Genomic DNA, 26,071 nt, shown 5'->3' with positions numbered 1-26,071 from the left:
GGTCCATGGGACGACGCACAATTGACCTAGCATCGTCCGGGTTAGGGAGGGTTTGGCCGGTAGGGATATCCTTGTCTCATCGCGCACCAGCGACTCCTGTTGGGGGCGGGGGGCGCAGTGCACGCCAGGTGCATGGTGTTTCCTCCGACACATTGGTGCGGCTGGCTTCCGGGTTGGATGCGCACTGTGTTAAGAAGCAGTGCGGCTTGGTTGGGTTGTGTTTCGGAGGACGCATGGCTTTCGACCTTTGTCTCTCCCGAGCCCGTACGGGAGTTGTAGCGATGAGACAAGATAGTAACTACTAACAATTGGATACCATGAAATTGGGGAGAAAAGGGGGTAAAAAAAATAATAATTAAAAGAAAGAGAGAAAAAAAAACTTCCAATGGGGTAGCCACAAGGCTATGACCTAATTTCTACCTTAATGCGTCTTTACCTCCCCTGTTCCCCCGTTCTCCACCTCTACTTCCCCCCCTGCCCCCCTAGCCATTCAGGTGATCAGCATGTTTCTCATTCATGAGACAGGGCAGTTATCCTCCAATAGGGTGAATGTCCTTGCTCATTACCGACGCCGATAGCCACAGGAAACACAACATTACCTGGAGCTATAAGCCTCAGCGGTCAGTTAGCCAGGCTCTCAGTGTGAGTCACCTACCACCTTTCCCCATTACAATCTAACAGGAAGCTGGCTGGAAACGGGAAGCTGGCTGGAAATGGAAAAGTCTCTGCCCCCAAAATATAGGGTACTGTGATGGACATAGAGACACACCGGGTGGAATAGATCTTCTGGCAGAAGTGGTTATTTGGATATTTTTTTCTGGGTCGTTCGTTATGGATCGAGTGCGGATCCAGCGCCTCCCAGCTCGGGAGCCCGTTGAGGGGGATTTGTGGAAGAGTGTATGAAAAGGGGAAGAATAGGCACACAGATGCACGTTTGCAGCACATTCACCCAAGGTATTTTTATTTAAGTGTGTGCTTTGGGTATGTTCAGATGGTCAGTGTATGCCTCAAGGGTTGTGCGGTTGATGTCTGAGTGTATGACACGCAGATTTCGTAGTGGGAGAGTTAGGGTTTGTTTAACAGCTCGACAGTAAAACACAATTACATTTTTGTTCTTAACATGCTGTTTTTTCTCACTTTGGTAGAATCTTTTAGTTTTAGATGACTTGATATGACCTTTTTAAAACTTTTATAAGGGTACAGAGAAACAGTCACGGTCAAAATATCGATGGTCAATATCGATTATCTTTATTTGTTTTAAGAAAGTTGATGAGATTCCAATCAGACTCCTTTTTTGTTGTTGTTTTGCCACAGACGTTGAAACTCGCTCTCTCATCCTTCCACACACAAAAAAAAACGGTCATTGTGGAAGGTTATCGACATCATAATCAATGCACTTTTGAAACTGCCCTCTTGCACTGGTATGCCTGACAGTCTAATACCAGAGTTCTGAAAGAGTTACGCCAGACACGTATAAGCCTGATATTAAGCAAGACTCAAAAAGTGAGCAATTACAAGTGTCATTTTAATTATCTGTAAAAGTCGTTCCCTTTATTTACCTCCAATCAGGAGAAAGAAGAGAGCTGGTGAAATCAGCTGGTAACAGGTAGCATCAGTCAAAATGCCAGCTGTAATTGCCTTTGTTGCGGGTGGCACTTAAACTAAAGCAGGAGAAAAATAGAAAGTGTCATCTGAAAGAAAACGTAGCCCTAGAAAGTAAACATGATGATTTCTTTGTCTATCTCGTCTAGAAACACAAAAGATTGATTAGTGGCGAGGTATTGAACAAAATAATGGCAGAGTGTAGGCTAACATTAGTAGGTTTCGAAATGACTTTGTTTCAGAGTACAATGCCCGACGTCAGGCTGGTGCTTACATTATACTGAGGCGTCTGTCAGAAATGTCACCTCAACAAAGCAGGCTTTCTGAAGTCAATGCTACTTGCTTCTTTGATTGACAAGTTGCACCCGGTCATTTCTGTCTCCTCCAGGCTCTTTGATGAGTAAATGCTCTGTCTGATAGCCAATGTTCTAGCTTGGATCACATCCAGTGATCTCCCCTCTCCTACTCCTTACCTCTCCCCTCAAACACGTCGACCTGCATGGAAGCACAGATCCCCAACCTGGCGTTAGAAGCTTTTCATGGTTTGGTTTGGACAACTGTAGATGTCTAGAGGTTTTCAGGGGGTGGGGTGATCTTCACGTCCCCTCTATGATCCGAGGTCCATTGTCTCCAGGCCCGTTGCTCAATATTGAAGACGTCACATTGTAGCGCCTCTCTTCATGCGTTAACCAATACGCTACACATGGACCTGTAGCACACTGAAAAATGCCCAATGAGAGGTTTGGGGTGCAAAGAAAGGCCTTTTAAAACCTGTCCATCCTTAGATAATGTCATTCACTCCTCCTGGGTATTCGTCGGTATTCAGGCTGTGTCCAGAGATCAGGTCTTCAGGGGGCGGGGTAATAGCTTCCCAGGCCTCCTGCTTCTTTGTTACCCCCTGCCGCCCGCCTGCTAGGCCACCCTTAGAAACCTGCCTGGGAGAAAGGGGAGTAGGGAGTCCACAGCACGTTGTGTTGCTAAGAAGGGGGTTAGGGTGTGTGTGTGTGTGTGTGTGGGGGGGTTAGGGGGGTTAGGGGTAAGTTGGGAAGGGACCAAAGGGGAAATACAATAATAATACTAACATATTATCAATTGTGGGCCAAGGTATATCGGGGACCACACAGCAGGAGTTTGAATGTCTCACTTTCTTTTTGGCTTTTCTTTGGCTTTCTCTTTTTTTTCATGTCTGAGTGCATTACCCAGTCTGAACTTGCCTAAACCCTTGTGGTCACACCTCTTGAAAAGGTTTTGTTTCCCCCGTCAATTGGTATTCTAACCAGGTCAGCTGATTCTGCTGGCCCTGTCTACGCAGCCGTTTTCCTTGTAATTTGCGCCCGTTGTTCGGAAGGCAAGTGCAGACCCGCGGATTATGCAAAGATCATGTATGAACGTACTGTGTACGCTCAGCGTAATCTTATTCCTCTCCGTGCTATATAACAAGTCAATATCTGATTTATTTTCCCTTCTCCGTTTCGGAATTTTAGAAGGTTTTAGAGTTGTATTTAGTAGTCATTTATAGCTACAGTACAGCAATTAAAACGGACCGTAAACATTTTTGCACTCTGCTTTTTCCGCGCCTTCCCCTAGCCACATTTGAAATTGGTTCCCATGATGTCATACTCTGATTCCCCCCCCCCCTCCTCCATCTGCGGTTGTTTTGAGTCTGTTTCTTCAGAGTAGTGTTTTAGGAACTAGCAGTGAGGTGTGTGATGCGGTGGTCCTGTTTCTCTCGCTGAGGTAACGTCCTGTGTTTATTCCTCTAATAAGTCTTTTGCCTTCCTTCGTAGGACAGACAATTTATGGGCCTTGTGCGTAGACTGGAGAGGCTAGAGAGACAGCCCTTTGCGAGGGCAGACTAATTCACAAACAGCCACCTTCAATTGAGTTCACGGCCCTTATTTACAGGCTGCCTATTTTAAGAGAGGCTGCCATGTGTCTGGGACCAAGTGTTGTGGAATCAAGCGGGCCGCTACTTGTGTGAGTTATTTTAATGCGGGGCTCGACTGCGCAAGTGTTTCTCTCCGCAAACCATGACTCGTTGAAAACACTCCCTGAAAAAGACAAGAGGGGAGGGCACGGAGGGAAAGGGGCGGGACACAGGTCCTGTTTCGATGAAGCTAGGGGTATTTTATACTGTATGTTTTGTTTCATGTATCATTGTCAAGATCTGACTTGACGGTTGATTTCTGTCAAGTTCTGAGGGAAAAACACAAGTACAGTAGGTGCGTCACTTACCACAGGAGCGGTGAATGTGATGAAATGACTAGGGGTTAAGCCATTTCCATCCAGGGTGGTATGGCTATTTGACATTTGTAAATATCAGAAGTGCAGAGTATCTCAGCCACGTTGGGTATGCTTCAGATCTGTGAGCCCCAACTGAAAGGTGTAGCTAGGTTGGCATCTCAGGCAGTCTACTGCGGGAGAAAATGTGTGGCTATTTTGGCGTGTCTACGTAGCAGCTGACTGACTCCACACACCATGATGGTTAAAGTTACAGATTCCAGTCTGTCGCGGTGGGTGTTGTTGTAATTGGGATGTACCCCCCGCAAGAAAGGGCCCACGTCTCAAACAGGAATGGGTCTAAACCTGTAATCAAATAAAATCAAAGTTTATAGGTCTCTTACACAGTTTAGCAGATGTTATAACAGGTGCAGCGAAACGATTGTGTTACTAGCTCCTAACAGTGCAGTGCAATCATGACTTCATCTGAGGACATAATCCTCTTTGACCTTTTTCCCATTTCAGGGTCAGCACAATGAACACCAAACATGAATTCCTCTGCAGTGACCCATCTTGTTTTGTTTTGTGTTCTCCCTCATTGCAGCGTTGAATTACGAGAATGTGATGGATACTGGTTCAGAGACAGAGGATGAGGACAAGCTGTTGGTATCGGAGGAGGACGGCCTACTGAACGGGGTGGGCAGCCCTGCCAGCCTGAACAACCACGACGATGGATCCCCGAGGGTGGGCCACGCCCTGATGACAAAGGAGGATGAGGACGATGACATGAGGGACAGCGGAGTAGACCATGTCTGGCATGACAACGACATGCTGCACGCCTCAGTCGACGGCACTGGTGAGTGTCACACACACACACACACACACACAAAAGCGTGCGGATCACAGCCAAAATGTTTTTCCGATTTATTTTGTTTTCCATGAGATGAGAGGTTAGCCCCCCCCTTCACCATCACCACCTCCGAAGTAACAGGGGCAGCGATTGACCGCGCTTGCCAGTCATAAGAAGTGTATGAGATCAAACCACATTTTGACATGCAGTGGGTTGACAGGGGCAAGCAGAGTCAGGACACATTACTGTAACTTGACGATACATAGGAAACGTATGTCGGTGCCACGTAAGATTGCAGAGGAATGTCGGAGATTCCTACACCCCACATGACTGAAACTCACTCGGCTCGTCCCAACGCTAAATCTCTGACCCATGTCTATTCTCGTCTTTATCCTCACTTAAATAAACCAGAGTTACATCAGACAGTATTAACAGATAGCTTTTCAATCGTAAAAAATTAAGAGCATACGTTTTCTTAGAATCGCCCTCTTTCGATTGTCTATAATATCGCAGTATGATCAGACTTTCAGTATGTGATTGATATAGCTTCATCTGCTAATAATCTAGTTTAGATCATTTCAGGCAGGTGATGCGTACAACTTTGGTGGCGCCTTCCATTTAGTTTCATTTGGAGCATCGCTGAGAGCAGAGAGCCTAGTCATGGATGCTTGAAAGATAAATACTTTTAATTAGGGCTAGGGGATAATCATTAAAGGAAGCCAGACTGCTGCAAAAGTCATTAACAATCTTAAATGAATTTTTTTTATTTTTATGATAGCCATTTACATGTATAATAAGAGTCAATGATTCTCGCAGCGGTGTGACAGAAACGGAGTCTAGCGCGAACTCTCATGTAAGACCGTCCCGTTTAAATGAGCCGGTGTGTTGCCTATTCATTTCTACTAATGAACTGGGCTCTGTAGAGTGCCTGGAAAGGGGGGAAATATTTCACCCCCTGAAATGTCATTGCGCTCCAAAAAGGATCCTCTATCGAAAAAAGGAGGAAGTTCACCTTGTGGTTGCTGATTATCGACATGCAAATCGGAAACATAGTCGTCGCAGACAATCGCTGTATTATTTTTGCTCTGTTGACGGATGTTTCTATTTCTGCCCCGTTAGTAACAGTTCATATGGGGTTTGATTCTTTCAAAACAGAAATGTTCAAATAAATCAAGATCAAAAATAAACAAGTAGTCAAAGCGTACAGTAATTGTTTATTTGATAAAAGCCCGTGGTGCCTTAATGTCTGTAATTCAACTATGTTGCAATTCCCAGATAATCTGCCTCTCATGTGATAAAACCTCGTCGGCCATATTTCTGAGACCTTGTGTGGTTCATTAGTGCAGATGATGGGAGTCTTCTCTTTCCCAAGCTCGTGGGCACTATGTTTGACTGTCCTTTTTCCTCTCTCACGGTGCCTTACTGTCTACAATGATACCTCAGCACATAACTTTCCCCGGAGATAAGCTGTGCTTTTCTCCCCTGCCTTTTCCACGTCAGCTTTAGTACTCTGTCCGGAGGAGGCAGGTTTTGAACGGAAAAGCACGGCAAAAGTTTCTTAGCTGTGCCTTTCCGGTGCCCGGCACAATCAGAGTTTTGTGTTCTAGAATGGTCCTTGGCATTCTTTCATCCCACAATTTGGGCGGTGGACACAGTGGGCTGGAATACATGACATCACTTATCACTCTAAAAGAAATCACCTGCATTCTCCCCTGTCTGCCCTTGTCTCTTTCTTCTCCCGGCCCGGCTCTGTTCAAGGCTGTTCAGAGAACTAACAGAAAGGAGGGGGAGGACCTTTGTTTTTACTGCGCCCTGTTCCACTGGTAACTGGCCATGAAAAATAGGAATGTTTTCCAAACAAACAGCATCAATGGCGTTAAGTAAATAGGTGGACTTATGGCAGGGGAAAGGTATTCTGGACCCCTCCTCGGTCGCAGTCACAAACTTAAACATCGTCCTTCAGTGAAGAGCGGGCCTTCGCTCACGCTCCCCCCTCTCCCTTGCATGATTTATCAGGCAGAGACAGACCAGACTGGCTCTCGACTCACATTACACTTTCAACTATAAAAACGGGCCTCTCTCTCCAATGGATGTGTAGCTGTCAGAAGCAATAGGAATGGCCCAAAAAAGGATCTGTGCAAAGGGCCATAGAAGTGAGGTAGGTGTAAGTGGTCTTAGCCTACCTCCTGCTGGAAATTCCCTCACTCTCATTCCTTGACCTCACACAGATAATAGGGACTGTTCAAGGTAAAGAGGGAACGAAAAGCAAAATCCCCACTTGTGCTCCTTTTGAGTCATATCAACAACAAAAAATATGCAGTGAAATTGGATTTACTAAAGGCTGCGAAAAACCAAAATGGCTGCATCCATGCAAACTCTCCCACTTTCCAGGGAAAAAGAAACGCGAGGGCAAGAGGAAAAGGGAGCTCGATTAACATTCAGTAAATTATAAATGACAAAAAAAGTAACTATTCATATATGCTGGTCTCTTAAACGCCAGAATTATATTTGTGGCTGCGGTGGAGGATTTCTTTGATTGCTCACAATACTCCAGTGTATCTTCAACAATATTGTTAAAGGGCCATTTCCTTAGAGTGCAGCCTGGTTTGATGTCATTACTGAGAAGACAACGGCACTCCAAACCCCCTCATATGCAAATGAAAATGGCTGGCAAGTTTCTCCGCCACACAGTCAAGCTTCATGTCTAGGGAAAGTTGAGTACTTTTCATTCAATAGAGTCCATTTTTTTTTTCTCTGAAGCTATTGGCTGTTAAAAAAATATATATATTTTTGGTGCAGAAGGAAACCATCTCACTTCAAGCGAAAGAAACAGAACAAACCCTCGCTTAATGAACCTAACCATGAAACAACAGATTTTTCGCTCTACACCAAAATATACAGTATGTTTATATATAAATATATAATGTTTATTTTTTTCTGCATTTGATTCGTGATTGCTAATTCACTTTTTATTCTGAAGATTTTACACAGCTTGTCAGCTACTTTTCAAACTCATTTCCAAAATGTTTTTCTGTCAAGTCCAAGATACAAGAGACAGTAAAGAAGAGAAATCATCTTTCCCTTAATCCATTGATTTGTTTGTTTACCCCTCCATGGCAACACAGTATCCTTGAGACCATAGAAATCACATGGCTGAAACAAGGAGAAACAGAGAGAGACAGGAGCCATTTTATTACCAGCCACTATCTTCTCGGAAGTACCTTGATTTAATTTTCAAAGACAGGACGGAAGAAAGGAGTCACAGAGGACTCCTTAAGTTAATTGTCTGTGGACTTGAACACCAACAATGTCCTCTTGTTCGCCGCCACCTATACGGCAAGAGAATTTACCAACCAATGTCCAAAGTTGTTCCCTCCCTTGTTTATGAGCCTGTCTGTCAATCTGGGGTCCTTTATTTATGGCTGTCTTACCTGTGCCAGGACAAAAATGCAAGTCTGCCTTTGGTGTTCCTAAGACTATGCATTACTCTGATTGGTAATAGAGTCTAAGCCCACAGCCCACGTTTTTTTCTGCGAAACCCCCCCTGTATAGTTTGTCCTTTTATCTGTGAAAACCCCCCTGTATAGTTTGTCCTTTTTCTGTGAAAACCCCCCTGTATAGTTTGTCCTTTTTCTGTGAAAACCCCCCTGTATAGTTTGTCCTTTTTCTGTGAAAACCCCCCTGTATAGTTTGTCCTTTTTTCTGTGAAAACCCCCCTGTATAGTTTGTCCTTTTTTCTGCCGCGTGTAGATTGTTAGTAGTGTCACAGTGAGGGAATAACAACTGCAAGGCCTTTTGTGCCGGTTACTCCTGTCTGACTGTTCAGGTGGATGGGGCTGGCTTCTTGAATTAATCTTTCTTTCTGGCAACTCTCGCTACCCCCGGAATGACAGAGCAGCTTTCTTTCCCACGGCTTGTTGTTGTTTTTAAGGTAAATAAGGCCCTGTCTGTTTCTGATGATAGCATTCATTTAGAATGCCACACAAAAGCCTCGGCACAGTGCAACACAGCAAGCCCTTTATATCTCCGTACCTTCCTCTGAAGGCTTCATTGTGAGGCTTGGGTTTGCTTGGTACACTACAGCACTGAACATTGAACTGGACTTCTCTTCTCCTCCTCTTTCCTTCTTCCTCCCCTCCTCCCTCCCTTACTTTTCTCCACAGATGAAATTAAAGATGATTATGACACTATGGGGCCTGACGCCACTCTTCAGACGGTTGGAAACGGTACAGGTGAGTTGATTTAATCCATTGTGAGGTGATTTGATGTACAGATGTAGGATCTTAATTTGATCAGCCTGTTGCAGAAGAACTTTTCTGCAATGAAGGAAATGTTAAATTTGTAGGGCCGGTTTCCCAGACACAGATTAAGAATAGTCGAGGAGAACTCTGGACCAAAATGTATTGTAATCCATGAATTATAATCCACATAATAATTCACATTTCCTGTCACTGCAGGATTATTTTCCTGCTGTAGCAAACTGTCTCAAATGAAGATCCTATATCTGTATTGTGTTGAAAGACGAGGCCGAGACCAATCACCCTTCCAATCCTTGTGTGGGTGGCTGTGTGTCTCTGTGTCCGTGTAGAGCATTAGTGTCCCTGCATGGTCCTTTCTACACGAAACTGTGGAACCAAATCCTACCTGCCATTTTTAATTAAGTAAACAAAGCTGATTTCCACCCACAAGTCTCTTGGGCATTAAGTTTTCCCTCCGTGATATCATCCCGACCGCTGCTGACAACCGGCCTCGGCACCGTTTGATTAAATACTCACCACATAACGGGCATCCCTCCTTAGGAATCTTCTATTCTTCTTTTGATTTATTTATATCTTTTTTGATTTTGTGTGTGTGAGCACGCGTGCGTGCACATTCATTCCTGCACACGCGTTCCTGTGCATGTGTGGCAACTTTTTTTTGGGGGGGGGGTGTGGAAATTTAGACACCGCAAATGTTTCCATTCAGGACATTGAGGTCGTGGAAACAATGTCGTGGCCACTGCATTGGAAGACCGAAACCCACCACTGGATTACATGTGATGTCATTTAAGAAATGAAAATTGTAAGCACTCTTTTATCCAGGTGATTTCCTCTATTACAGAGAAGAAAGTAGCCCCTCTTTTTTTAGAAGGGAAATTTCAAAGGAGACAATACGAGGTTGAGCTTGTAGCTTGTTGGCAATACAGCGACTTCCTAAATTGCATTTCATTAGGAATCTTCTATTCTTCTTTTCATTTAGAAGATAGAAGATTCCTAGTCTATGTTTGATCTTTTGAATGTATTTCTAATCTTTAAGATACACATTTGTTTAACGGTGAGATGTGAATCCAACGTAAGAGAGTTCAAGCATCCTCCCAGTTTTGTCTCTAAATTTACATTAGATGATTCTCAAATTGTTCCCACAAAGTCCTAATGAGAATGCAGGAAATTGAGCTGCCTAGTTCATAGTTGTTTCATACGATTTCATAAAAGATCCTTTGGCACCAGTGACATTTTCATGCCACTTTTGACAACCGAATCCACTACCTTGACCTTTCACAAATTGGGCCCGTAAAATATTCACTGCCAAACAAATCACAATATAAAAATGTACCTTGGCTTGGAAATGTCCAATTAAACAAGTAACCATCTAAATCCAGTCAAATAAAGCAGTTTGTGTGACGTCCTGTAATATTTAGCACGACAATGTCTTATGTGATGAGTGTTATAACAGTGATATGATGGGGGGGCAATAGCATGTAGACTCGCCTCAGATTGTTGCAATGCTGTATAGCACAGCTTTGAATGAACGTGAACCTTTGAGGGTCTATCATCTTCTGTTGAATAATGAAGGTTGCAGATTCTTGATTAGCTTTGTTTGCTACTGGAGCCACAGCTATCTCTACTCCGCAGCTTTGGGATTCCCCCAACGAGAAGAGGGACTGGAGAATATGAGAAAAGACGCCATGTGTGACTTCAGCAATTTCAGAAAGGCGGCTTTAAAAAGTGTTTTCTTGACTATGGTTAAAGCTTTTTTTTGTGCAACATTGTGGTTTGTCCTCAGTAATCTGTTCCACAGCCAATCAACTAACCAGAGCCCTTTATTGACCCCTTGTGTGGAAGTCAATACACAGGGGATTTGTTTGTACTGTTGTTACACAATGTGTAAATAAAATGTGAATCGAGAGGCTTGAATACTGAGGCGTAATTAAATAAATGGATGTCTTTCGATAATCTTAAAGATTCAACATGGTAAAAAATACAAGTGATTCTCATTGTCAAGTATGATACGGAACATTAGAAGTATTTTGACCAGTTTAAATTGTGTTCCCCACATTTATTGTGTCACTGGTAATATGCTTCAAGTGAATACCATCTGTTTATCTTAAATACTTTCCCCCATGATTTAAGGTGGTACTTCAACTCATATTTCTTGGTTTAGAGGCTGTTGTGTGACAAGATAAAACAGTAATTCAGATGTATTCTTAATGTCTGTTGTGGCGTTTCTTCATCACAGTTAGACCCGACATGTTCCCTGTTTTGCTGTAACACACATTTCTTTTTGGTGAAGAATCCCATTTTTTAAAAACCCATCTCTCTCTCTCTCTGTCTCACTCTCTTTCTCTCTCTCTCTCTCTCCCTCCTCCTTCTCTCGTTCTCTTCTTCTTTCCAGTTAAGAATGTTGTTGATTGCACTTCCGAGTTTGAGGAGTTCTTCGCCAAGCGTAGCAAGCTCCAGGAGGAGAGCCACGTGGTCAGCATCGCTGAGTACCTGCAGCGGGGCGACACTGCCATCATTTACCCAGAAGCACCCGAGGGAGAGGAGCTGTCCCGTATGGGCACGCCCGAAGCGTCTGAAACAAACGGCCAGGAGGAAAATGGTACGAATCCATAGACAGGGGCTGTATGTATGAAACGTCTTAGAGTAGGAGTACTGATTTAGGATCAGTTTTGCTTCTTTTTTTTGTTGTTGATCACAATGGATAAGATTACACGGGCAGGGTTGAGCTGGGCCCATATGTTTGAAGCGTTTTAGAGTAGGAGTGCTGATCTAGGATCGGTATTGCCTTTTAGATCACAATGAATAAGATTACATGGACAGGGGGGAGCTGATCCTGGATCAGCACTCTTCCATTGAGACTCTTGCTACATACGTTCCCCAGAAGAGAACAGAGCAGCAGTGGTGTGGCTGGACTCTTCTTGGTCTCTGTGGCACAGTGACATGGGCAGCTGTTGGTCTCACAGATTCTTCACTGGATGCCTCTGTGTTTACCTTCGGTCCTCCAGTCTTTAAGCAGCAGCAGCTGCCAGAGGTCTGAAATAAGATAGTACACCTCCCAGACCCCGGGGAACAGGGATTGAATTAGAATGGATTTATGATCTGTACTTCAGAAATTATGAAAGTGTGTGTGGGGGGTGGGGGGTATTAAATAAGCCACTTAAAAGCAATTAGGCGAGGGGACTATGGTTTAAGGGGAGCAAGGAAGGACGAGGGGGAGGGTGGGTGGGTAAGGTAGTGTTTTTAAAAACCAGGTCAAGGTGCTTTATTTCCGACTGACATTTGTCAAATATCAGTGTAAGATCAGATATCATGTTCAGTTTGTGTCTTAAATCAAAAGTCAAAGAAAAAACACAATTACTTAACGAAGATAAATGTATGTTATGCAACACATTCAGAAGTGTATCGGTCAATAAAAAGCTCATTCAATTTAGTACGCGTGAATTTTCACGTGTCTTAGTATGTGATATAAAAAAAGGAGGGGCAGAGTCTGTGTGTGTGTGTGAGTGTGTGTTTGTGTGTGTGTGTTTGTGTGTGTGTGTGTGTGTGTGTGCTTGTGCGTGTGTGTGTGTCAGGGCATGGATGCCAGCCTGAGACGATGGCACTCTGTAGAGCAGATTGCAGTGATACCTCCCATACCATTCCGGGCAGTACGCCCATTAGCTGCCATTGATTTGCTGACCTTTTGGACCGCTTTCTCTCCCCAACCCCCCCCCGTCCCCGTCCCCGTCCCCGTCCCCGTCCCCGTCCCCCTACCCAGACATGCCACCTGGAACTCCAGATGCTTTCGCCCAACTGTTGACCTGCCCCTACTGCGACCGGGGTTACAAGCGCTTGACATCGCTCAAGGAGCACATCAAGTACCGCCACGAGAAGAACGAGGAGAACTTTGCCTGCCCCCTGTGTAACTACACGTTTGCTTACCGCACTCAGCTTGAGCGACATATGGCCACGCACAAGCCCGGCAGAGATCAGGTGAGGATCATATGCCCTCGTTTTTTTTTTTTTCTTTTTTTTGGTTGCTGTTTTCAATCACTTCCAGGATCATATGCCCCTATCACTTCATTTCTAATGTGCTATGATCCCTTGGAGGAAATGATATAATTTTGATTGGCAGTCGTTATTAATTTTTCATGACATTTTGAAGATGCAGATCTTTTAATGGTAATAACTTTAATTGAGGCCCTAAATGGTTTTTTGATGGCCCCGTCTGATATGATTTTGCCGTCTTATGTTCACGATCGAGTGATTATGTTAATTTCCAATTTAGACATTTTATCTGCTCCTTAATTTCACTTCAACTAGTAGATTTTATGTTCTTTAAAATCAAGCATTTCCTTTATACAGTACTATGTCATACATTCCACCATTTCCTTACATTGCGTAAACAGAATCAACATGTACACTTATTATTGAGTCTCACTCACTGTCAATGTGTTTAAAAAAATAAATAAACTAACCTGGGAATTTGTTGGCAATTTCCATGCTTCAAATCCAACTCCCTGTGTGGGAAAAAAAACACCTTCTATTCATAGATGTTACATTTGCTTGCCAACCATGTTTAAAAATAAGTGAATCTGAACAAAACCGGCAGTGACAATTTAAGTCCTCTTGGGGTACAAAAGAAAGAAGAAAGAAAGATCAAATATGTTGTGAAGTTAGTGAATCATTGTGTTATCGCTTACAGGCAAGTCCCGATCCCATGTCCCGTGAGAGCTGTCTCTACCTAGGAAAAGATGCCCTCGCCATAAACACCATACAAAATTTTAAAATAACCAAAACTCCTTATCCAATTAACCAATCAAGAGAAAATATGTCATGAATACGAGCCAATAATATTTGAATAATCAGCCCATGCGTCCCGACAACAACATCCAACATCCCATCCCATCCCTAACCTTCCCTGAGTCATGTAGGATAGCAAGTCCCCCTCTCCCAAAAAACACATTTGCTGGTGTTGGTGCCATTGACAATTAGGGTTAGAGAATGATTGTATCTTATTGGCACAACTAAAGTTTACTGCGGTCCTCAGAGGGAAGCAGGGGGAGCCAAAGCAGCTGTTGCCGTTTGTTTATGCAACTCAGCAACGTACGAGCGGTGGGGTCCCTGACTGGCGCTTGGCGGCCCCACCGACAGACAGACCCACTCCTGCTCGATCTTTGAAGGTTGCTGCCATTTGAACAATCCTCCCTGTGTCCTCCCTTACGCCATCTGTCTCCCCAGGAATGTGGGTAGAGTTAGCACACCCCAGCAGTTGTCAGGCTGGATCAGGACGCTGGCTGCATCTTTCTGCTATGCCTGCCCGCGTAGCGAGTGCTGCTGAGAGATCCTTTGTATTGCCTAAGCATTTAACGTGTTCACCTCCCACTCAGAATGAATTGTGCACGCCTGCTGTGCCTCCCCCCGTTTACACGTGCGCTGTTGTTGTTGTTGTTGTTACTATTATATTTGGATTTTGAAACAGGCAGAGGCCTCCCCCTGTTTGAATTGCAAATTTGAGGGGCCGCAACTGATGTTTACCTTTGAACAGAGAATCAAGGCCTAGGCCCATCCTATCCAGCATAGTCTAAGATTATTAAAGAGACGTTTGAGGATTCAAATGATTTAGTGGAAATCTGTTCCAATTAAGACATTTCAACATTTATGGAAATTTGTTGCTTCTTCATGTCAAATGACTGTTGTACGTAGGTATGTGAAATACAGGGAAGGACTTCTTGTGAAATAGTCAGAATATCTTTTGAGTGATTACCCCCAAATGAATAAAAGTAGATCAGATTGCTTGTCTCTAATGAGGGGGAAACTATATATTTTTTTTTAAAAGAGCCCCTTTCATTTGTTTTATTTTATTGGTTGCCAAATTCTAAATACATGCTTCCTGGGCTCGAGAGCCAGGAAATGAAAAGGTATGTGATTCCCTCTGTTATCAGCGCCACTCTTGTACTCTCTCGTTGGAGTTGGAGGTAGAAAGAGGCAAGATGGGCTGTGTAGCAACGCGAGACATTTGGCTTGTCGGTCGATTGTGATTATTTAGGGAACTCTTTTCCCCCTGTAATGTTGTTAGCAGAACTCATGTCAATACCTGCTTCTTTTCTCTATAGCACCAACTGCTGAACCAGGGGGCTGGCAACCGCAAGTTCAAATGCACAGAATGTGGCAAGGCCTTCAAATACAAGCACCATCTGAAGGAACACCTGCGGATTCACAGTGGTGGGTAGCAAGGGGGCCTGTGCACTCCTCTTAGAATATGCATAACCTTGATTTAAGACTGTGGTGAACCTCGCACAGGGTGTGCAAAAATCGATTGCCTTTTTCTTTTCTCTCTCCCACTGTTCCAATGGATGACTTGAGCTACTTTGTTTCCTTCTACCTGCCAATCTCACAATTGAGCAGTTCAGTGTTAACACTTTAGTTTGGCATTCATGAAAGGTGTTCATTGTTGATACATTTTCCCTTAGCCCACTTGTATTTAATAATTGAGAATACGTGTGTTCATTATGCCATTTAAATGTGTTTATGGCAGATATTTCTAAAAGTATACGTTGTCTCTTTTCAGGTGAGAAGCCATACGAATGCCCAAACTGCAAGAAGCGCTTCTCCCACTCAGGCTCCTACAGCTCACACATCAGCAGCAAGAAGTGCATCGGCCTTATAGCAGTCAACGGGAGGATGCGCAACAACATGAAGACAGGCTCTTCTCCTACATCAGCCTCGTCCTCCCCCACTAACACCGCCATCACCCAGCTGAGACACAAGCTAGAGAACGGAAACGGAAACGGCAAGCCCCTGGGCCACCATCAGGACCAGAACAACCACCACCTGAACATCAAAACAGAACCACTCGACTTCAACGACTACAAACTCATGATGGCCTCCCATGGCTTCGGCGCGCCTGGGCCCTTCATGAACGGAGGGATGGGGGGAAATAGCAGCCCGCTAGGGATCCACTGCTCAGCCCGGAGCCCCATGCAGCACCTGGGGGTGGGGATCGAACAACAGCTCCTTGGTTACCCGTCCCTGAGCAACAACCTGAGCGAGGTCCAAAAGGTGCTCCAGATCGTGGACAACACTGTGTGCAGGCAGAAGATGGACTGCAAACCGGAGGAGATCTCCAGGCTCAAGGCTTACATGAAGGAGCTCGGGAACCAGATCGAGGAGCAGAAACAGGGACTGACGTCACAGGGGGGTCACCAGGTCGGTCTGCCAGTCGTCAGCCATAATGGTGCCACTAAAAGCATCATCGACTACACATTAGAAAAAGTGAACGAAGCCAAAGCTTGTCTCCAGAGCTTGACCACGGACTCAAAGAGGCAAATTAGCACTATCAAACGCGAGAAATCCAACCACATGCTAGATTTAGGTACAGAGGATAAGATGCATGAGAACAACATTATGTTTACACCCTTTTCTTGCCAATACTGCAAAGAAGCCTTCCCAGGTCCAATTCCCTTGCATCAGCATGAACGTTACCTGTGTAAAATGAATGAGGAGATCAAGACAGTTCTCCAGACTAGCGAGAACCTTATGCCCACAAAACAGGGGATGTTTACGGAGAAGCATGCCCTCCTGCTCTCGTCCATGCTGTCTGAGAAAAGCCTCATCAACCCGTACAAGGACCACATGTCAGTGCTCAAGGCCTACTTCGCTATGAACATGGAGCCCAATTCAGAGGAACTACTGAAGATCTCCATAGCGGTCGGCCTTCCTCAGGAATTCGTCAAAGAGTGGTTCGAACAGAGGAAAGTCTTCCAGTACGGCACCCCAAGAACTCCACCACTAGAACAACGAAGGAACAACCATGCAGATATGGTTCTAGCAAACAACCACAACCACACTCCCACTAAAGACTCAATGGCAGCTAGATCCCCAGTGTCCCTGATCAAGTGTAATGACCGTGACCGCAACCGTGACCACCATATCATGTCCCCCTCCATTGCAGAGCTCCATAACAACGTCAACAACTGTGAGAACCAACTCAGACTCATGAAAGCCAACACGTTCAGTGGACACACCAAACACATGGGTGACCACTCCAAAATGGACCACCTCTCAAGGAGCAGCACACCTTCTCCTTTGAACCTTTCCTCCACATCTTCCAAAAACTCCCAGAGTAGCTCTTATACTCCAAACAGCCTGATGTCTGAGGACCTGAACCTCAACATGAACCTGTCTGAACAACCACTGGACCTGTCACTGCCAAAGCTCATGAAGGAGCCCAAACACGCCATGACCGTGAAGAGCAGACCTAAACTAAACGGTATTAACCACCATGACCACTCCAGTGCTCCCTCCCCACGAGAACACTTCGAAGAGCCACTTAACCTGGCCTATCTCAAGAAGGAGTTTGAAGGCAGAGGCCAGAACCACCTCAATGGAGACTTCAACAAAAGTACCAGCCCCTTGTTCGGGATGAATCCCTTCGGTGCCAAACCTATGTACACGTCGCTTCCGCAACAGACCGCGTTCCCACCTGCCACCTTCATGTCTCCGATGCAGGCCAGCATGCCTGGGCTGAGGCCGTACCCAGGGCTGGATCAGATGAGCTTCCTACCACACATGGCCTACACTTATGCAACAGGAGCAGCTACCTTTGCTGAGATGCAGCAGCAGCAGAGGAGAAAATACCAGCGAAAGCCTGGTTTCCAGGTAAATAGATAAGCCACTTGTGGTTTAGTTTTTAAGCCTCCGGTTTATCCCCTCTCTCTCTCTCTCTCTCTCTCTCTCTCTCCCCATCTTTAACCCCTTTCTCTCTCTCTCTCTCCCTCTCTCTCCCCATCTTTAACCCCTTTCTCCCTCTCTCTCTCTCCCTCTCTCTCCCCATCTTTAACCCCTTTCTCTCTCTCTCTCTCTCTCTCTCCCCCATCTTTAACCCCTTTCTCTCTCTCTCTCTCTCTCTCTCCTCTCTCTCCCCATCTTTAACCCCTTTCTCTCTCTCTCTCTCCCTCTCTCCCCATCTTTAACCCCTTTCTCTCTATCTCTCTCTCTCTCTCTCTCTATCTTTAACCCCTTTCTCTCTCTCTCTCTCTCTCTCTCTCTCTTTAACCCCTTTCTCTCTCTCTCTCTCTCTCTCTCTCTCTCTCTCTCTCTCTCTCCTCATCTTTAACCCCTTTCTCTCTCTCCCCCTCTCTCTCCCCCTCCACCCCATCTCTCTCTCTTTTCCATATTTAACCCCTTTCTCTCTCTCTCTCTCTCTCTCTCTCATCTTTAACCCCTTTCTCTCTCTCTCTCTCTCTCTCTCTCTCTCTCTCTCTCTCTCTCCATCTTTAACCCCTTTCTCTCTCTCTCTCTCTCTCTCTCTCTCTCTTTAACCCCTTTCTCTCTCTCTCTCTCTCTCTCCCCCCATCTTTAACCCCTTTCTCTCTCTCCCCCTCTCTCTCCCCTCCACCCCCATCTCTCTCTCTCTTTCCATATTTAACCCCTTTCTCTCTCTCCCCCTCTCTCTCTCCCTCCATCTCTACCCCCACCTCTCCTCTCAAATTCTCTAAAATGATCTGCTCATTGTGCCACTAATTAAAAAGTACTCTATTGAGCTCAAATGCTCACCTGCAGCACGTTGAACCAGGGAGAAAACACAGTCAGGTAGATAACCAGCTGTCAAACGCGCCTGGAGTCGTTCAGTTCTCCAAGCAGGCATCATTAGCGATATCAGCATGTAATTGCTGTTTGAGAAGAGGTTATGATGTGGGGGATTCAGTTGTTGCCAGACTCCACCGTGAATTGTCCTTACCGCAGAGTGCAGGCAGCATCACGTCTCCAGCTGTTCAGTGTAGTCTATTTCAGAGTAAAACCTAGACTACGTACCCTTTAAAATCAATCTGTCTCAGCCTAGTTTATTTAGTTTTTTTTCTCCTTAGGTGTTGTGTGTTGTGAATTGTGTGTGGGAAACCGTGTACATGATCTGTGCAATAGGAAAAGGGTAAGCCCCGGAGCTGCACACAGCACAGAGGATCTGACTCCGACTCCAATTCTCTGCCACTTTCTTGTATTTTATTTGAAAGACATTAGCACTCTAAAGCCAAAATGAGTTTCTACATGCAGGTTAATAATGCACAGGCTCCATGTTCATTCCCACTGAATGCTGAAGGCTGTTTAACATAGAGGGAACCATTTTGATAACAAAAAAAAGTATTAATAATGTTTCCTATTCTAAGTTATTAAATTAGATTAGATTTTTTTATTTTTAAATACAGCTACGGGCATTTAGCTCAAATTGATGGCGGGATGATAGTAGCTCTGTTCTTTAAAAAACAGTGTAAAGAAAGACAATGTCCCGCCAAAAGGAGTCATTGTCAGACCAGAGCGAGCACTTCTTAATGAGAACAGTGGTGCGTCTCCATATTGGTCATTTAGAACACCTCTTGATTTAATCATTATGAGTTGGAAATGAGAAGAATATGACAATATGGCCCCGCAAAGGGCTTTCGCTTATTATTATGACCTCTCCTAATGTAATAATACTTTCCCCCAATTCATTTAAGTCTATGCCTTTCGGTTTTCATTATCCCTTATAAAGAACAGATGCGTATAGAATTAAAACTCTTTCATGTATAAAATTAAACTGATGTGGATTCAAATATATGGAGATTGAAGAAGAAAAAAAACACACAAAAAAACATTCAGGGTTGATTCTCAACCATTACAATGTAGCCCGTTTTTAAAATATATTTATTTGCTTATTTACACCTGAGGTCTGTAGTGGTGTTTGCAACTAGGCCAAACAGGAAGTTCCACTCTGTCTTTCATGCAGGCAAACATCAGGAGGCACGGTACCTGTGTTTCGTTGACATGTGTGGATTGATAAACGTGTCCTTTTCTAGGGGGAGCTGCTCGACGGAACAGCCGATTACATGTCAGGACTGGATGACATGACCGATTCAGACTCCTGTCTGTCCCGGAAGAAGATTAAGAAGACAGAAAGTGGTATGTACGCGTGTGACTTGTGCGACAAAACATTCCAGAAGAGCAGTTCCCTCCTAAGACACAAATATGAACACACAGGTATATACTGTTCCGGAACACTTATTTTACCCCGTTGCTTTGATTTCTAATGTGTTGTGTGACTAAACCCTTTCAATTGTTTCATTTTGGTTCGTTCCCCACTTCTTCCTCATTCTGTTCTTCTTTTGTTCAGTTGTGTATGTAAAACCGAGACCTAACTTGTTTCTTCATTGACAGGGGTGAGGAGATGTACTCGCTCAAATATGTTGTGCAAAGAAGTTACGTTATCGGGGTTATGCCAGAAATACCTTTTTCTCCGGGTGTATGAGCGCAAATCAAAATGGGATAGAAAGTTCCCGAACGAAATGTTGTGTCATTGCTTTGCATAATGCATGAGGGCACTGTCTGAAGTAAATGTCATCCTTGGCCGTTCCTAATTATATCCATCACATGGTACTTTATGAACCCTATTATGATGTGCAAAACACACTCGGCGCACCCACATATAACTAGTAAAGAGACAGAGACAGACTGCTGACAGTATCACTTGACCTAAAACGGTCCTTTGTTGACTTATCACCCTAATCAGTGATCGATCGGTTTAATCCACTGAACATTTGTGTGTTGATGCCATTTTTTAATTTTTTTTTTACACTTCCCACAATGAAACTCTTTCACTAAAAGTTGCGTCGTTCCTCACACACATGACTCTATGCATGCACGCAGCAGAATATGCTTGATGTAGCCTGCAGTTGATCTGGTTGTGGTATTAGGTGTGTGTTGCAAGAACGGCAGTTATGGAAAGTGTCAAAGGCATTCCACGGCTGTTTGTGGCTAGGAATTGGCCAGATGTGTTTTGGCGGCACAAGTGGAGTCACGAGCTGATTGAAATGCCAAAGAAGAAACTCTGTCTTATGATTTGTGTCAGATAGACTGTTATATTTCCGGATTTGCTGAGGTGTAGTAAATTAAAAAGGGGGTGCAACTGTCCCCGACTCCCCACCCCATGATATACACCATGACCAGCCACCATTGCTGGCTGCTGGGGGAGTTTTTATTTAGCCAGATCATTTGGTAGCATGATGTAATGAAATGACACTCCATCAATGTAGGGCGGCTCGAGTTTCTCGTCTCACACTTTTGCATTCAGGGTATCCCATCTTACATGGTGAGTAGAGATGAGTCCCAATATAATTGAGGGACAGAGGCGTCTAGAAACTACAATTATTCTTCTGAGATTATCAGGGTAGCCATAGGAGTCTCTTGTTCAATTTTTCATCTCCTATTTGTTGACTTATTTGTCACAGCTTTCTGTTTGTTTAGTTTGCGGTGGTTTATTTATGTTGCAACCATCAGTGTGGCACTTACGCCGAAAAATAAGTGATTCGGTTCCTCCATGCTTTAGCGATAGGAGGGAATTTCATAATGTAAACACATGACAGACCCTGTGGTTTATTTAAGCTGTTTATCCCCTCATTTGGAATAAACAAATAAGTTACGACACAGCTAGCATGGAAATTGTAATGATAGTTCAAGTTGCTTCGTACCATTCGAATCATCTGAATGTACTTTAAGTTTGTGTTTGTTCTCCTCCTGATGTTTATAATTGTGTGAAATGTAGTAACAAAGTAGCGAGCTGGGAAACTCATGTCTGCTTTCCTCTCCCTTTTGTGTCTCCTCAGGTAAACGGCCACACCAGTGTCAAATCTGCAAGAAGGCATTCAAACACAAGCATCACCTTATAGAACATTCACGACTGCACTCGGGCGAGAAACCGTACCAGTGTGACAAGTGCGGTAAGCGCTTCTCTCACTCCGGCTCTTACTCCCAGCACATGAACCACCGCTACTCTTACTGCAAGAGGGAGGCCGAGGAGAGGGAAGCGGCCGAGAGAGAGGCCCGGGAGAAGGGCCACCTAGAGCCCACAGAGCTACTATTGAGCCGGGCCTACTTACAGGGCATGACTCCTCAGGGCTACCCCGACCTGGAGGACCGCGAGGGCATTCTGAGGGAGGGCGGGATGAACGGAGGCATGAGAGATCGCCAAAAGGAAGTTGAAGGAACGTATGCGAAAATAGGACGTAGGGAAGAGGACTTTGAGGAGGAGGAAGAGGAGAGCGAGAACAAGAGCATGGACACAGATCCAGACACATTGAGGGATGAGGAGGAGAACGGCGAGCACTCGATGGACGATAGTTCTTTTGACGGGAAAACAGAAACCAAATCGGATCACGAGGACAACATGGAGGACGGCATGTAATAAAACTACTGCATTTAAAAAGCTTCCCATCTTACTTTTCTGTTCAGTATTGTTACCTGCTTGGTTTTAACGCTGCTGTGTTGAAGCTGTACATGCACGTGCCTGGAAGCTTCTAGGAAGCTTTGTATTGAAGGACTCAAGGGGTGGTGGTTGTATATGTCTGCCCGAAGGAGACATTGATTTGAAGTTTGATTTTGGGGTGGGTGGGGGGGGATTGTGTAAGAAGAGGCTGCATTATGCAAAAATGAAAAATGAATAAATGAATCCATTTTTAAAAAATTGTACAGTATTATGGCCTAAAAATATGTGTGGTGCTAACATCCTAAAAACTCTGTGTCCCATAGTCTTTATAGCACAAACTAGTGACTTGTACAAATTGCACTTCGCTTCTATAATCACTACAAAAAATAATAAAAAAGTATTGCCTATGTATATATTTATACAGTGTTGAAAAAAGCAGTAGTGTCCACGCTACAGTCCATCGGTTGTATTACTTATCTTTCACTTAAATGTGTTGTCTATAGGTTTTTGCCCTGTCGTCAGGCCAGCTAGCCACACAGTTTTAGGCCTCAGAATTTCTCTGTGAAGGAACTTAACAGATATTATCTGTTTGATTTTTAAGATACTGAAGTCTTAAAGAGACCTTGAAATGGAAGGGGAAACAGTTTGGCAGTACAGTACAGTAGATGGAAGGGTCGTGTGAACAATGAAGGAGAAAGCCTTTGTAAGGTGTTTTTGATAAGAAAAAGCCTTATATGCAAACCTTTTAATCTGTGTGTTTCTGCAAGTGCCATCCTTGTATTGTGTGAAAGGAGGGTGACACCTGTTACCTCTTCACCAGCTTCGGTATTAAGAGATAGCTCACCTTGCTCTTTCAAGCACCCATGTCAGTATTAGGACACTAGGCAGCAGCTCCTTAGTTTACATATGTCTGTGCAATTTTCAGGTTTATTTCATTAACTTTTGTCAGTATTACACCAAACAATTTTTTGAAACAACAAAATTGCATTCATTTTGTTTGTAGGTTGAATAACATTTTATTTATGTGGCCCATTTTATATTTCCTAATTTTATTTATTTCATACTGTAGTGTACAGTATTATAGTTCTTCAATATATAGATATATTTTAGTAAAAATGAACTTGGCGTTGATCATTGGGGCAAATTTTACGTAAAGAGAGCATTTATTGTGTTTTGAAACATTAATTGTGAAATGCAAATTTTCAACTATATTATTTTGTTTTATTTCCTTTATTTTCCAATTACTGGAAATTCCAAATTTGGGAACTTTTATACAATATTGTGAAACACTGTATTTTTAACTAAAAATTCCACTTTCTTCATCTTTTTTTTTTTTTTTTTTTTGCTAAAAAAAATGAAGAGGGACTGTTAAGATACAATGTATGATACCATGACTGAAGAAAATCTTTCCTGAAATGTCTTTGTAAAAGTATTATTGAATTTTTCATTTGTAATTTCTCTTGGAAATGACCATGCTCAAATAAAAGTAGCCAAATTACAGAACACAAAGGCCTTACGTTTCATCTTTTTTTCTCCTGCTTTTGTAGCAGTGCCACATAACTACACCTGTCACTCAGAAAAGGAGTTGTCTGAAAGTAAAAGACCCACATTCCCCCAAAATTGGGAGTTTGCCTCGTTTGAATCCAACTTTCAACACACTGAGTCACACAATAATTCATTATTTTTTTAATAATGATTTTCAATTCTTTTATAACATTCAATAGACATAATGGTTGTTTAATGACAGTCACATGACCAAGAGAGAGAAAAAAAAGCAAAGAAACTAATTCAGTCACTAAAATGAAAAGTGGATGCCAGCTAGTGTAAAAGTACTTTCGCGTGAAGATACTTACAGCTATTAACCGCTCACACTGCACACGCAGATTCAAAGCAACATCAAAAGGCTAAGAAGATGAAAGGGGGAAAAGGTTGAGCAATGCCAAACGCAGAGCATGCTTTGCATATTCCAATTTTCATATTGATCCTGATGCCATCTGATCGCTCGGCGCTGTCTCACAGATAAAAGGGGAGGCCTTAAATGATTAGCCCATTGAATTGAACCACGTACTGTTAACTGTTGGGACGATTAAGAATGCGACGCTTCCACAGAGATCAGAGGTCAGGAGAAAGACGCCTTCAAGGAGGATAGAACACTCCAGGTGGAAAGTATTTGACACATTCTAGTACCCTTCTGCACCACAATAAGGAAGATCATGACGTTAGGAGGTTGTTCTGTTACGTTAAGATCATGACGTTAAGATCATGACGTTGTACTGTTATTTGTTTCTCCCCCCCAGTCAATCATTTTGAAGTAAAGAACATATTCCTTTGAAAACTTCATTTGAAAATACTTAACCGAGCTAGTCGAATGTTTGGGAGGAAAAAAAACACCTAATGACAACATGCTGTTACAGTAACTCTTAATAATAGCATATTGCCGTATGTTTTGGCCAGATTGGTGGTGTGTTTGGAACATATGAACTCTGATGACTCACCACTGGTTTTAGGTATAGACTCAGACATTAAGTGTAGATTTTGCCTTCAGGGTGTGCAATTGCTTCCATTGATATCTCCCAAGTCTTACTATGGTTACATTACTTCATGTTGTCATTGGCTCAACACATACTGTACCTCGCTGACATATTATATAGGGAAACTTTATGGCCCTTGGCATTCCCAAGTTCTCAGATGAAAAGGAAAATAAAATAGAAGTGTGTACCACTGAACTGGAAAAAAAAGGTATTTTCAGTAGAATTAACTCTGAACAAAGGATATGCAACTTAATTCCAAAACGTTTAGTTTATTTCCAAAACATTTAGTAAACACATAAATAGCAAAAAATAAATAAAATAAGAGGTTGATGTAGGATCCAGGATATATCCAGGGTAAGAGAGGTAGAGAGGGAGAGCTCAGACTTTTGACCTCGTTAAATTATTTACATATCCCCATATGCTGCCCATATCATTCTCAGGGCGTATGAAGGACGGCCCCTGTGAAGAAGGCCCAGACCTGGCACTGGGAGAGAGAAAGTTCACAGGCAGGCAGGCAGGCAGGAGAAGCACAAGTGACCAGTAGGGATTAGCCAATCAGAGTGTCAGAAGAGCAGCCAGCTGTTAGCTGTTCAGTCTGGCCCAAGCAGAAAGAGACCCAGAGCAGGTGGTGCACCAGTGTGCCAGTGGTGGGACACAAACAGACAAAAAAAAAAGGATGATAATAATAACAAAATAAAATCACCCAGTCAGACCTACATCCTTATTGAAGGGCAGAGTCTCTCGTGAAGTTTGTGCTCCAATGCACTGCTGAGAATGGTGGCAAGCCAAGGAGTTCTCAACTTTTTAAATGTGTTGCATATCATGAAAGACTACACCATCTGCGACAAAGATGCTGACACACATGCATTTCTGACCGATGATGTACAATACACGATTTATTCAAAAGGGCTGTAAACACAGGCAACTTCACCGACCGAAAATTCAACTGTAAATGTGTTGTGTGCATGGACCACAATACATTATTTACCAATAGCATACAATTCTGACATATTTCAACATTATCTCATGCATTGATTTCCAAGGTGAAGGATCAGGACAAGCCGACTGAATACCATCACTCTCAGTTGAGGGAGTGCTAGAGGTCCAAGCCTGCCCTGCCTGAATTCCCTACTCTGATGAATGCAGCAGATGCAGAGTGGGGAGGAGGCAGGAGAGCTGTAAAAGGGCACAAAGACAACAATGCTCTCCAAAATCGGAGGGGGTTGGGCGTTGTGTGGAGCAAAGGCCCCTGCATAGACTTTTATGATTTTGCATGTATTATTTGATGCCCTTGTTCACACCCAGGCAGCATAGTTGACGTGGTATGGAAAGGAGGCATGTTGGGAAAAGCAGGCGTTGTATGAAAGTAAGCTATTTAGACTATGTTGGTCTTGGG

The 26,071-nt window shown here is 43.7% G+C and overlaps 1 protein-coding gene across 5 annotated transcripts in view; it reads left to right on the top strand.

Annotated features, from left to right (window-relative positions):
- Nucleotides 1–22,319, top strand: part of LOC112255190 (zinc finger E-box-binding homeobox 2) — a 74,661-nt gene extending 52,342 nt beyond the window's left edge. For 2 of the 5 annotated variants that reach the window (XM_042324102.1, XM_042324100.1), the window contains 8 exons: nt 4,427–4,678; nt 8,836–8,904; nt 11,324–11,530; nt 12,689–12,903; nt 15,027–15,135; nt 15,482–17,571; nt 19,743–19,923; nt 21,546–22,319. In XM_042324102.1, coding sequence (XP_042180036.1) covers nt 4,427–4,678; nt 8,836–8,904; nt 11,324–11,530; nt 12,689–12,903; nt 15,027–15,135; nt 15,482–17,571; nt 19,743–19,923; nt 21,546–22,123 — 3,701 coding nt within the window. In that variant the 3' untranslated portion in view covers nt 22,124–22,319. Of the gene's footprint in view, nt 1–4,423; nt 4,679–8,835; nt 8,905–11,323; nt 11,531–12,688; nt 12,904–15,026; nt 15,136–15,481; nt 17,572–19,742; nt 19,924–21,545 lie in introns of all 5 variants that reach the window. The other 3 variants (XM_042324103.1, XM_042324104.1, XM_042324101.1) reach the window with 2 other exon arrangements.
- The last annotated feature ends 3,752 nt before the right edge of the window (nt 22,320–26,071 follow it).

This window comes from Oncorhynchus tshawytscha, linkage group LG07, assembly GCF_018296145.1.
Source record: "Oncorhynchus tshawytscha isolate Ot180627B linkage group LG07, Otsh_v2.0, whole genome shotgun sequence".
Lineage (NCBI taxonomy): Eukaryota > Metazoa > Chordata > Actinopteri > Salmoniformes > Salmonidae > Oncorhynchus > Oncorhynchus tshawytscha.
Note: the sequence above shows the minus strand (reverse complement) of the source record. Positions and strands in the feature narration are given on the sequence as shown.